At 43.0% G+C, this 14152-nt stretch overlaps 2 protein-coding genes across 3 annotated transcripts in view; one reads left to right on the top strand and one right to left on the bottom strand.

Moving 5' to 3' along the window:
- Positions 1-12353, top strand: part of xkr6b (XK, Kell blood group complex subunit-related family, member 6b) — a 64386-nt gene extending 52033 nt beyond the window's left edge. The window contains exons 2-3 of the mRNA XM_037751655.1: positions 6829-7025; positions 9282-12353. Coding sequence (XP_037607583.1) covers positions 6829-7025; positions 9282-10252 — 1168 coding nt within the window. The 3' untranslated portion in view covers positions 10253-12353. The remainder of the gene's footprint in view (positions 1-6828; positions 7026-9281) is intronic.
- The window catches only part of mtmr9 (myotubularin related protein 9), a 95446-nt gene that overhangs the window by 77603 nt on the left and 3691 nt on the right, over positions 1-14152 (bottom strand). The window lies entirely within an intron of this gene.

Genomic DNA, 14152 nt, shown 5'->3' on the forward strand with positions numbered 1-14152 from the left:
GGACACAAGATTCTTAGACAACATAAAAAAAAAAAAAACATGGGGTGTTTTCTAAAGCTGCATTCATGATGGACAGCTGATATAATCTAACTGGGCAATGAGATGAAAAAGCACCAAAAGCGTGAAGACAGAGTCAAACAGTGCAGGTAGAGAGGAAACAGAACGGCCATGTATAGGCAGTACTGTACCTCCCACTCACCCTGCACTGCTTTCCTCAGAAAAAAAATCCAAGAAGAAGAGAAATTTCAGCACCCAGAAATTGAATTCGAAGCAGGGTGTTTGAGTTATGAAAAGAGAGAAAGACACAGAGAAGCAAAGATACCGAGCAAAACAGGGAGAGAAATTTAAATCTCCCCGATAAAGGAGGTTTAAACCTCATTGAGAGTCGATGTGCAGCCCCTCGGAGTGACTCAGGGTGTGACTCACTGCAGCTGGCATTGCCTCCACCTTAATCACACACACACACACACACACACACTTTTTCATAAACCCTCAGGCCTTGCGTATGTTTTGTGTCCCCCCCTGTGCTTATAGCGTTCTGACGGATTCCACCTGTTAGCAGACGATGCATAAGCTTCACGCCGCCGTACTTATGATCTTTTTATGCATCAGCTTATGACAAGATATGAATGCGGTCGGAGCTGCTGAGCCTTCCCACGAGCATGACTTAGAAGACAGATGCTGTTAAACTTGGCTAGGTCTGTGTGTGTGTGTGATCCTTCTAACCACCCACTCGAGGGGATTAGTGTAACGGTGGTCGGATGACTCATCGGTCAATGACTTTGGAGGAGAGGGAGGGACAACACGGCCAAGTCGTCCACATGGTGTGTGTGTTTCCACCTGTCCCTCACTGCGGTTCAAGATGTCTACTCATGCAAACCTACAATTTCATATCTTACAGTGACGTCTGGCTTTGGTTAGTCAATTTCTTTCTGAAGATGATTTGTGCATGTGTGTGTGTGTGGGAGGGGGGGGAGGGTGTTAATGGTTGCCCGTGTCTCGACAGCAATGGCAGACGGCTGAGCTTGGAACACGACCCCGGCACAGCGTCGAGCTGTTAGGCCATGCGTACGCTGCTTAACGAGCCATGAGCGATCGCTATGATCTCGCCACAAATAATTCATGAGGAGCCCTGTAGAGGAGCTATGGAGCTAAAAGGAAAGGGTGGAGGGGGTGTGCATCAAGGAGTGGACCGCAGCCTAAGTGGTGCGAGGGCGGGAGGCGAGGAAGTAAAAGAGCGAGATCCGTCTGACAAATGTGTCTGGAATAGAAAGGAAATCCCCTATTACCTACAGCACTGACAAGTATGCTTGTGAGCGCATGTGTGTGTGTGTGTGTGTGTGTGTGTGTGTGTATTTTTAGAGAGCCATTTTTGTGTTACTACATCTGAAAAAAGACACAGCGGGAGTGTTAACAGTGTGCATCACGATTGCGGGATGTGTGTGAGATCCTTTTGCGAAGGCATGTGTGTTGGAGAGACATGATGGAGTGAGTTCAGATTTTTTTGACAGCCGTGAAACCCAAAGTGTTCAACTGTACAAGTTTTTTTTTTTGCTGAAACCAGGGGAATATGAACTAATAAAGTGTGCTATCACAGAGGAAAAAGGTGGATGTGAATGCGTACAGTCAGTGAGAGCTCGTTTACTTTTTTGTGCTTGAATATCGGAGCTGAAGTGTGAATTATTGCGCATGCAGTAGGTTGTCAATTGAAAATGAGTGATAGGCCATAGTATTGACGCTAAACTAAATTCAAGTGAGCACCACTGCTGATCCTAAGCCAGTGGTGAGGAAATATCAAACCAGATATCCATACCTTGTTATAACGACCATGACGATTAAATTGTTTTATCCACGTTAGCGGCGTGGCTCTAGGAATGGCATTGTCAGTCTGATCGTGAAATGTCTCGACAACTATTGGATGGATTGCTATGTAATTCGGTACAGACACCCAGTGTTACCAGATCAGATTGACAGTTTCCAGCCCAATCACAACTTCAAATCTGCCCAATTCAATAAAAAACAACCCAAATCACAACCTTGCCAGAAACCCGTGTAAAACCATAAAACCATTAAATGCGCAATAGAAATCACATCTGCATTAAATAACCAAAGGTAAACTGTTAATAGGCTATTGCAACCCACAAAGAGTGCAGTCAGACAACCAAATATAGGAATTACCATGTCAATGTTAATGATGATAAAATCAAGGTAAAAAGGTCCTCCATTACCCCTAACGACGATTGAATACATGTCAATCAAATATTTCTCAATTAAATGAGTCAATGATATGAGTGAGTGGACACAACGAACTTAACTGAATTTTGTTTCTGTGTTGTTGACCATAAAATGACTTGTGTGAATGCTTGTTTGGTAATATTGGTTTCATAATAGTTTCAAAACCCCACCATGTGTTGACAAAAGCAGCCAAAATTTCATCTACCAGACCCAAATTAATCAAAAGTAGCCTAGTTGGGCAGAAGCCAGCCCAATCTGGCAATATACTGCCAGAGGATCAACTTTGGTGATTTTTCTTCCAGCGCCACCAGCAGGTCAAAGATTTCACTTATCCTGTGAAATATCTCATCATCTACTGGATGGATTGGTACAAAATTGTTCCTGTTTCACAGACGCCATATCCTAATGACTTTGGTGAGCCATGACTTTTACTTTAGTGCCACTATGATGTTCACATCGGTGTTCTTTCAGTTAAATATCTCAACAACTATAAATAAATTGGGTACAGGTTGAATTTGAACAACTTTTCATCTAGAATCTAGAGGTGTAAATTACAAGTTTCATCACGATAGGATATTATATAGATTTTTTGGACAACAACATGATATTTGCCGATATCACAAAGTCTGCCACGATACGATTTCGATGTGATTCAATTCAGGGGCCGGCGATCGATATGAGACAATATCATGTGCCTATATAACACAATTAGTTACATTTACAGTAAATCAACCCACAAAAAGCAACTAAAATATGATTTGACAATTTTATTACTGGCTCTCTAGGAAGGAGATGCGTTGGGCGGAAATGGTGACACAGAAGTGCCATGGGATCATTGAATCGATATATCGATCCAGATCAATGTATCGTTACACCCCTACTAGCGCCATCATCATCATGTCAAAGTTTTCATTTGTATAATACTTTGTTTTATGACCAAACACCTGCAGAACTAATCATTCCCATCAGCTGCAGCTGTAGCTAAACATCAGCACGTTAGCATGCCGCCACTAGCATTTAGCTCAAAGCACCGCCGTGCCTCGGTACAGCCTCACAGAGCTGCTATAACATGGCTGTAGAGTCATGTTTTTTCAAAGCGAGACAGCTATGGAGCCCATGAAGATTACTGTTTCTGACGGAGACACTACAGACCAGTGAGACGTATCAGTGGAACACACAGACTAATGGAAATTGGGGGGATGGAGACAAAGGGCCTGTGTAGGTCTCTGTGGCATGTCATTAGTGAGGGAAAGGGGTTGACTTGCTCCGTCTGACATTTACCAGTCCAACTGAAAATGTCACGGAATGCCAGCCTTTACGTCTGGATATAATGGTGCCTCTTACTTATTGATCCCAAAAAAAACTTTTGTCCATTTTGCCCCCTCTCTGGTTCCCACTGTCCCAAGAAAGACCAGCATCCCTGTGCTCCTGAAGTCCCTCACCCAGCCAGAGCTTTCTCTATTTATGATTGCTCCATGCGTTAGCAGCCTTGGCTCAGTTGGTCAACGTATTCTCATACAACTATATATCTTACAAAAAAGTTGAAGTGGCAGGAGGCAGTATATTTTTGGCATCATTGGGCAAAAATCATTTTGTAATTCAAGTGTTCTGAGAGAAAACTAGACTTCTGCACCTCATCATGGCTCTGTTTTCAGGCTTTAAAAAATCTAGCCCGTGACGGGAGACTTTGACCAATCACAGGTCATTTCAGAGAGAGAGCGTTCCTATTGGCTGTACTCAGGTCATGTGACCGGAACTTGTAACAGATTTGACAATGGCGGCCGCGTCACAAACTTTCTCATTTTACAGCTAAACCGTACACTACAAGATGATTCTGAAAACATTTGAGGTGAGAAATAGGCATTAATGTAACATAATATTGATTCATATTTGATCAGCGGTGCCTAGTTTGACCGTTTGGTCGGAGTTCGCCAGTGATTGACAGCCGGCTCTCATAGACAGCAGCTGGACAGCAGACCTTAGATCAGCTCTTAATGATTCTTCATCATCATATTTGCTCCAATTTCCTCGCCTACTACAGCTTTAATCCTCCTTCTTAGTTCATTTCCTATATGAATGTCCAGCAACACGTGCCAATCTCCGCTCGTTATATGCATACAAACTTTCAAAATACACTTCCGTCTTCACAGGAAACAACTTCCTTAGGTTTACACAAGAAAGCTAGTTAGTTTAGGATAAGATCGACTTGGTTACAAATTGATTTTGTGGGATATATACGAATTACAGTGCATTACTGTCCGTACGTATAGCTATGAACAGTGTATGACACCAGCCTCAGTGGGTAGAGGATGCCAGAACAGAGATGGTCCAGGGGGGGATATTTTGTGTATGTTCTGTCACAGTAAAGCGTGGATAATAACTGTATACAGTATGTTTACTCTACATGGTATGACAAAACGTGTGAATGTTGGTTATAGTGATTCACTGTGTATTTGTTAGCCACATCTTTATATGACTCATCAAGTCTCTACACTAATGTTGTGGCTACAGTTGCTGTGTGCTTTGTTCAATTCTTTAGTTTCTTTGCCACCTTGAGAGGAAACTCTGGCTGTCTTTTCAGGTTAGCTAATTGACTGACTGACTGACTGACTGGCTGATGGGACCACATAGAGGTTGTCAACTTTGTCAGAAAAAGAAAAAAGGGAAGCGGAGGGAGCTTTGTTGCAGGCCGAAAAAAAAGACCAATCCAATTTAGTTTCCTAGTTTGTGCTCAGATGTGTCTTATTTCCTTCTAAATGTCACATTTATCCATTTTTCTGTGTGATCTCTCACCAGAGCATGCTGATTTTCTTGGCCATGAAATCATTATTTAGTGATCACAAGAAAAGTCCTTTACACAATTCATTTATCTCGAGATCAGACCAACAATGTGTCAAATCAAAATAATGTCTAGACGTTTTACCATGGTGGTAAGATAATTATTTTTGTGATCCCAGGAAAACAAACAATTCCCCCAGGCCTTCCACGTGTATTTCACATTCCCCTTATCACATTAAACTGAAGGTCTGGTGAGTTGTATTGTATGTCGAGAGAATAGGAAGTGGTTAATGCTTAAATCTCTTCGCCAAAAGCAATCAGACCCTACTAGGCGATGCATTCTTTACAGTGCGCTGCTCTCGGTCTCATTTCAAATTAAACAGTAATCTCTTCCCCAATAGCTAATGCAGAAGCTAATTATGTTGAAAACCACTCATAAGCAGTTTCTGTTTTTGTTTGCTATGCTGCAGTGCATTTCTGTCTCACTTTTAGGAACTGAGTTTAGATCCATGGCCTCTCAATTTGTTTTGGGGAGTGCTTCTGTCTAGTCTATTTCTGTCCTTGCTACACTATTGTCCTCGGTTGACTGCCTCCACATCAAGTGCTAGATTTATTTGGCCACTCTGCCAGCTCAGGCAGATAGGCCCTGCAGCTATACCACCCAATATGCAATGGCTGAATCCACTGTTAAGATAACTATAAACCACTATAACTGGTTTCAGAGATTTTCTCTCTTGGTTCACATGTTTGAGGAGCTGAAGTTGTTTACAGATTGGAGAGGATAAAAGCCCGCCAGACTGCAGTTTTTCCTTCTTTTTGTTGCCTTGATTTTCTTTTGTTGGATGGATTGGTGTTTCTTAGCATTCATTTTCAAGATTGCAGTGGGATGTTCCTTTCCAAAGCTTTGAAATGTTTTCCTCATCATCACTCATCGTCTCCTTCGGCGCACGTTAATTGGCGGCTCCGACTGCAGTGTTACATTTCAAAAATCCATAACCAAAGAAGATTATGATCTTAATTAGCTATATCACAGCCCTGGGCATATTACATGTTTTGCCCAGCAGTACACAATGCCATCAAAGCAGTGGTGCAGCTTTGATGGCAACAGGAGCTTGATTCAATTAGCTGCCACTTCTCTGTGTCCACCGTCTCCCTAGCTTCACCAGAGTCACTTCACTGTTATGAAACCCCACAAGTCATTGAAATAGCCAACAGCTGACAATATGGGTCATGTAGTGCACTTAAGAGAATGATCATTGCCATGCTTACTATATGCAACCTATAACAAGTTCAATAACCAGCTTCAGAGGCCAAAGAGACAATTGTAAAATGTTTCTAATTTAGTCTTGTGTGCAGAAAAGGTGAAGTTTTCTGTAAGGATTTTTCTTTTAAATTTAAGTTTTTCTTCCAGCGTCTTATTTTTTCTCAGTCACACTATACATTGTTGTTCTTTGCTTTATTTTTTTTCTGTTTTATCACTACATCTTCCTGCAATCAAAAATCCACACATTTTTGTCAAATCCTTTAAGTGTTTAATACCATTAATGTCAACTTTATTCATCAGTAAACATTTCAACTCCTCATAAATGCAGATTGCTATTTTACTGTGTATTAAAAAGTGTAGCTGAGTATGCCCTCTAGTGTTGTCCAAACTCAACCATGTGCAGGTGTGCTGAACAGTGAGTTTATGCATTTCTTTGAGCAGCAAAGATGTAATATTGATGTCAACCTTGTGCCTTTTGTGTCGATACGGTGAAATATTTATTACCGGATCGTCTAACTGTCCGTCCTCTCTCTCGCTCTCTCTCTCTGCAGGTACATCCGCACCATGTATCTCGGTATACAAAGTCACCGGCAGAAGGAGCACCACCGGCGTTTTTACTGGGCTATGATGTACGAGTATGCCGATGTCAACATGCTGCGACTGCTAGAGACCTTCTTAGAAAGTGCCCCTCAGCTGGTGCTGCAGCTCTGCATCATGATCCAGAGCAACAAGGCTGAGTGGCTGCAGTGTAAGGCCTTCCTTATGGCTCTATATGAGCGGCACAACAGTCTAATTTTTGTTTGTGTGTGGTTCAACACATCTCTCATATCCTTCTTTTTTTTGCATTATGTCATACTGTGGTTGACGCATGATGGGGAGACGCTTCCATATTTTACACCTGACAATCCATTTTCTGTGAAGTTCACATATCGCTTTATTTACAGTGTGCAAGTCAAGTCAAGTCAATTCGATTTATATAGCCCAATATCACAAATCACAAATTTGCCTCAGTGGGCTTCACAATCTGTACAGCCTACGACACCCTCTGTCCTTTATGACCATAGACTGTATATAAGAAGTGGACGCAGTCGGGGTGACGTCACCCATTGGTTTGTGGATTACCGTTCTGAAGCCTCGATTTCGTAATTTTGGCCGTCACCATCTTGGTTTTTGCCGTCGCCATCTTGTTTTTTTGCAACCAGAAGTGAAACGAGAGGGTGGATCTAAGTACAACCGAACGCTGAATAAGACATTTTCGGGCGACCAAAATGTTAAAATTAACTTTCCTGAGCTGAAAACACACTGTGAAAGGATTAAAGTTGTAAGTTGAAAACATGGACAACTCCCAGACCAGACAACACCGTGGTAGCGACCTGTCCATCACAAGGTAGCACCGCCCTAAAGCATACCCTTTATGGTCTATTTGACTTTAAATGAGACCATAATTTAATAAATGAACATCATGCTGTATTGAAGAAGACTTGAAACTAGCGATTGAGACCATAAACCCATGTTTACAATGTTTACTGAGGTAATAAATCAAGTGAGGAGTAGGCTCATTTTCTCATAGACTTCTATACAATCAGACTTCTTTTTGCAACCAGAGGAGTCGCCCCCTGCTGGCTATTAGACAGAATGTAAGTTTAAGTCACTTCCGCTTTGGCTTCACTTTTCAGACCCCGGATTTGCCCTCTGTTTATCTAAATTTTTTAACCAAAAATAAAAAAAACTTTTAACGGGGTAAAAATGGAAGAAACCTCAGGAAAAGCAACAGAGGAGATCCCTCTCCCAGGATGGACAAACATGCAGTAGATGTCTTGTGTACAGAGTAACAACATAATGAAATTCAAAACATAGATAATCCATATGACAACCTGAGCAACAAAACCTCCTCTCCACCATGTAACCTAGAAACCGGACAGGCTACACAAACGCACAGGAAACAATCTCAAGCACACCATTTACACAGATAAGAGACAGACAAACATACAGAGAGAGAGAGAGAGAGAAAGACAAAGGGATTCTGAATCTCCTGGAGGACGGAGATCCAGATCCAACATGTGGAATGAGGCACCGACAGCCAGGAGAGGCAGAGAGAGGTCCCGTGACGGCTGATGGTCCAGCACAGAGAGTTAAAAGAAAGAAAAAGAGAGGGAGGGGGAGGAGAGAGAGAGAGAGAGAGAGAGAGAGAGAGAGGCACACAGTAGTGCTAGTGGGAAACAAACAACGGAGGGTTACTGAGAAGCTTAATGTTAATATTATTCTCGTCGGCAGGACTACTAGGCTTAAATAATACAATGAGACTGAGACCAACCCGCCAGTCGGATAGTAAAAGAATAAGTAACTAATTGAAATTTAAGGCAAAAAGATGAGTTTCGAGCTCCGATTTAAAGGCCTCAACAGAACCAGACTGTAATATTCGCCACCGTTGTATCCAATTTCCAACATTCATCACTCTTGTTATTGAAACCTCTTTTACAATTCCAGTTTCCTCGTGCAATACAGCTCCCCAAGGAAGGCAATTCAATCATAACAAGTGATACCCTTCCCTGTCTGGGTGTCTATAGAAATGCCATCAATACATTTGCTGAGAGGCACCATGCTGCTGCTCTGCAGATAATCCTCTATCATTTTTCATGCTGCAGGTTACTGCTCTGACATATCTGCTGTCTCTACTATTATACATCTTAAGGAAAGTGAATTGGTGCCATAAATGGAGACGGTGTTGACTGCATGACCTATGACGATCTTAGTAATAATGTGGCTTTCTAAAATGTGATGGATTGCTTTGGCTGAAATAAAAATGTACTGTATGTACAGTAAGTGGAATGGCAACCAAGTCGAGATAAAACTACAATCATTTGGGTTATGCTTTATACTTCAAGTGAAGCTGGATTTTTCTTTCAATTTCTGATGTTTTTAGAACCATCTCACAGCATCTGTCTCTCATTCTTGCCATTCTTAGTCTTTTACTCTTTCTCTCTCTGTCTGTCTGTATTACCAGGTGTTTCTGCCATGTCCTCCCTCCTGTCCCTGGCCTGGGTGCTAGCCTCTTACCACAAACTCCTGCGTGACTCACGTGACGACAAGAAGAGCATGAGTTACCGAGGTGCCCTGGTGCATCTCTTCTGGCGCCTTTTCACCATCTCTTCACGGGTGCTCTCCCTCGCTCTATTTGCCTCGGTTTTCCACATCTACTTTGGCATTTTCGTGGTGCTCCACTGGTGCGCCATGGCTTTCTGGGTCATCCATGGCGGCACCGACTTCTGCATGTCCAAGTGGGAGGAGGTGCTGTTCAACATGGTTGTGGGCGTGGTCTATGTCTTCTGTTGGTTCAATGTACGTGCGGGCCGGACGCGGTGCAGAATGGTGGCCTATTACATAGTAGTACTGTTGGAGAACGCCATCCTCAGCCTCCTTTGGTATGCGTACCGTGACCCAGTCACCACTGACGCCTATGCCTCTTTTGCCCTCTGTGGCGTCTTCCTGTGCTTTGCCTCAGGTGTGGCCTGTATGGTTCTCTATTACGGTGTTCTGCACCCCATGGGCCCCCGGCTGAGGGTGCTGGCCAGCTCCTGCTGTGCTGAGCTTCTGTGGGGCCTTCCATTACCCCCCGAGGCCGAGCCCATGGCTCCCACACCGGGCCCCCGTGGCTCTCAGGCCACCCCCACAAGGGGTGTGGCGGGGGAATACGAGGAGTCGGACGAAACAGCCACGGACACCTGCCTTCCGGTTTTCCAGGTGAGGTCCACGGAGCCTGTGGATGCAGCTGGCAGGCCCATCCAGCCTGAGGGTCCTCTCATCAAGATAGACATGCCCAGAAAACGCTACCCAGCCTGGGATGCACACTTTGTGGATCGGCGCCTGCGCAGGACCATAAACGTGCTGCAGTACATTAGCCCTAACGCGGTGGGCATCAGGTATAGGGACGGTCCGCTTCTTTATGAACTCCTGCAGTACGAATCCTCCCTCTGAAGGCTTCTTCTCCCACACCTACGATGCACATGCGTTTCCTTTCTTTCACTCTGCTCTTCCTCCTCTCCAGATATTATCTCTCTCCATCTGACACTCAACTATCTCCTCTCTGATCATTCGATTTTCCTGCAGGAGATGTGTGTCGGCCAACCGAAAATCTGTCTAAACACACAGTCATTATTTATTTTTGGAAAAAAAACCTACAGTACAGAGAGAAAATTATGAACGTACAGTATCTGACGTGATATATACAGAAGTATCATATAAATCCCCCTACATTGATAGGGGAGGGTTCTGTATGAGTGTGTAGATAACATATGAATGTTTCATTATGAAATGTGTTTAATGCATTATACTGTATTGGTGATTCAACCTGTGAATACTTGTGAAGGGCATATTGTATGTCCCAGTGACATGGGACCGGCGCAAAGCCTGATGGGAATGATGGAGGAGAGTCTCAGAGGGGGCAGGTCTTTGCACATCCCGACATTTACTGCCATTCTTAATGTAAATTACTGAAATGTACGATAATGTTTACTAAGTCCTTAGCCCGTGAGTTTAAAAAGCACTGAAATGTCTATCCTGATCCTGTAAATTACAGAAAGGACACAATCAAAGATGTGTCTGAGAGAAGCACTTCCAAACGGATTTCCCCCTCTGTGAGCTTACGTGGCTCAAGTGCATCCTGGCTGTACTATTTTTGTTCAAAATCCTAAATCGTAATCGCATCATGTATGGAAGAAAAAAAGAAGCACACTGACCTTCAATCAGTTCCACCCACACATTCAATTTTTACAGTGCAGACTGCCCTCCAGTGGAGGCAAGCTGTAACAGCACGCCTTACTTGGTCGTTTTTTGCCCGTAGTTGAGACAGCACAAAATAATAAGGTGAAAAAACACAATGAAAGGAATGTAGTTGAAATGAGCACAACGTTTTCTAAATTGGTGCGTAGAAAATCGTAATAAAAAACATTCCAAAGACTTTTTTTAAAGATTGTACGTGTCTAGTAAAGGGTAGAAGGGTACAAATGTGTGTTATCACACATTTTTTGTTTGAAGTGCAAAGACAGCCTTCAAGGAATCCTCCACCATTCCCTCTTGAATCCTAGAAAGTACTCCCCTTATACAACCTCCCTGTTTTCTTTTCTTATCAACAAATGTTTTAGGTTGATTAATATGGGTGCAAAGACTTGTAATAAGTTCTTGAAAAAAAAAATATGACAAATCTGAGAAGATATTTCTATGCTATTATACTTCAGTGCGTATTTGTGTCCACATTTATAGTCATTGACATAACTATATTTTGCCGGAACACACACTTTTTTACATAACGAAAAATGTTGTTCAGTGCAGTGTTAAAAGGTATACTCCTCAACGTCAGTGTGCCCTCAGAGAGGTTATACTCTTATATGGGTGGACAGGGCAACTGTTCTGTTGAAACAAAGCCAAATCACATCTTGCAGTACTGTCTTTCCAATTTATCTGCCCCCTTGAACCAGTAGAATGAGTCCTTGCAAAACGTGTGCCATCTATAGGCCTGCTGTGCAGCGATTATACACTGATATTCATCTCTCAGCTGAACCTGCGGGAGCTCTCCAACTACGGATGCCCACGGGACGACCGACCGTATTCACTCATGATAAAAAAATGAAATGAAATCTAAAAAATCATGCCTTCTAAGTCAAAGGAGCTTGACGAGAAATTCAAGAGAGGGCTACGGAACAATTCATGAGAAAAAAAAATTAATGCATTTCATACTCCAATTTTATCTATTTACTCAATGATTCATCCGAATATATAATGTGTGTTTTTTACATTGCAGTGTTTGGCATGACTTTAGTATGAGGCATTAGTACAAAATGCACCCAACAAGGGAAGCCCAAGAGCCCTGCACACAACAGAGATTCCTTTCTCCTGGCTCACTGGCTTTCTGCTTAGCTGTGGCCACCCGTGCCTGCTAACATCGTACTGTAAAAAGCGGATGCCATGTGAGCCCAGGTCAAAGGTGAGAGGGGGTTTTTGCCAGGGTTGGAAAAGAACATGAGGACAGATCGTGATAAAGGGCCTGACTGGATTATCCTTGTATGCTTGTGTGAGAAAGACCTCTCGGTGCATACTGTACAGTATGTATTAGGGTTATGCTTGCGTGGTGGGTGTGTACGCATGCATGTCTCCTCAGCCCTTTCCCACGGTTCTGTTCTCTCGCCGATTGTTCGGCTCCATCCTCGGTTGCTGCTCCGCCCTCTTCCTTGTCTCTTTGGTGCTGGGCCTTGGTGCACTCCCGCGTAAAAACACTCTCACACTCTGGTAACTGAACAAAACGGGGGGAGGGGGGGGTTGAGGCTGAACAACTGGAGATCCTGACATGAGAACATGCAATGAGGTACACTGCCATAACCAAGAGCTTCAACATCCAGGGGTCTGCCACCCTTCGGCTTCAAAAGCGATGTTCAGCCCTGAGTAATTGAGAACTGTTGGGTCAGCTAGGGTGGAGCAAACATCCAAACACACCATTATGTATAGATTATACATGAGTATGCAAAACAACTTGTTCATTGTTTACCATAGTAGCCAGAGTAGTTCCTCTCTGTTGTAGTGAATGAACAGCCATGTTAATAGTTAGTTAAGTAATGAATAATAAGTATTGTTAAACTAAAAAAAAAAAAACTAAGCAAAACAGCCAATACAGGGGTTCCTCAGGACCAACAAACAAGACCACTGAACCAGCTGACTCAGGGGTGTCTCAATGCAGTTCTCATCCCCAGGCATGTCCTCAAGGGTCTCCATTTTTTCCTTAACATGTTGCATCCCGGACCATTCCTCGGCTGGGATTGTACCACTAAATTATGGTTTGCACATTTTATTGTTTTCTTGGAGTGACTGATCAGTGATTGCTCATTCTTATTATTATTGGGGTGGGAGGGGAGGGGGCGTTTTTTGTGGTAGTTGGCTGCCTGGCATATGGTGCATCCATTCTAAACACTGCTGACCTTTTTCCAGACGTGGACACAATGTCCAAATCAGGTGCAAATACACTGTGATTCATTCATGTGTGTGTGTGCGTGTGTGTGTGTATGTGTGCGTGTGTGGGACGACGGTATTATATAGCATCATAAACATTGTACAACTGGGCTGCATTTCATCTAGTGGTGCTTAATGTCGTAAAACGCAGAGTATTTATGCTTGCTTAACTGTGTCATTAGAATAGTAGTAATGGCGGTTAATTAAATTGATTTTAATTAAGTCTGCAAAGAGTCTATATGTACAAGTCTGGATTTTTATGAAACATGCAGTATATTTTACCTATTTCTACAGAACAATCATAGTGTTGCCGCATTCTGTATCTAGTAAGAGACGATTAGCTAGAAGCCGGTTGATAAGTGGGTTTTAGTTTAGTATTTTTCTTCTTTTCTTTAAATTATACACGGGTTTCAAGAGTGCAAGTGGAAGCCGTTACTATTCAGTGTAGTATTCAGGCTGCCACACTTTATACCATAAACAAGGTCACAAAGAAATCTACAGAGAGTTGTTTCTGTTAGGTTACCTGCCCGACTCCACATCCCTCGACAGCCGCAACACACAGCAAGAGCGTTTGAACAGCAAGCTTGTTCTTCTCAGTCCTTGTTGTGCCTTGTTACTTTGGGTGCTTCAATCCAGCCATGGCAGCCAGGTCCGCAAACAACAATGCCAATAGTCTTTCTTTACTTGTTTCACGTGCCAGCACACTCACCAAGATGATAACACCAAACAATATTCTCCCTGTCTGTCTCACCAAACCAGATCAAGCCAAGTTCTCAAATCTGTCAGCTCACACCTCAGTCGACGACGCCATTTACCGTTTCATTCACAGGACTGCACTGTTTCCTAGTGTTACAACTAAAACATCACAGTGTGACAGAA

Source organism: Sebastes umbrosus, chromosome 18 (assembly GCF_015220745.1).
Source record: "Sebastes umbrosus isolate fSebUmb1 chromosome 18, fSebUmb1.pri, whole genome shotgun sequence".
Classification (NCBI taxonomy): Eukaryota; Metazoa; Chordata; class Actinopteri; order Perciformes; family Sebastidae; genus Sebastes; species Sebastes umbrosus.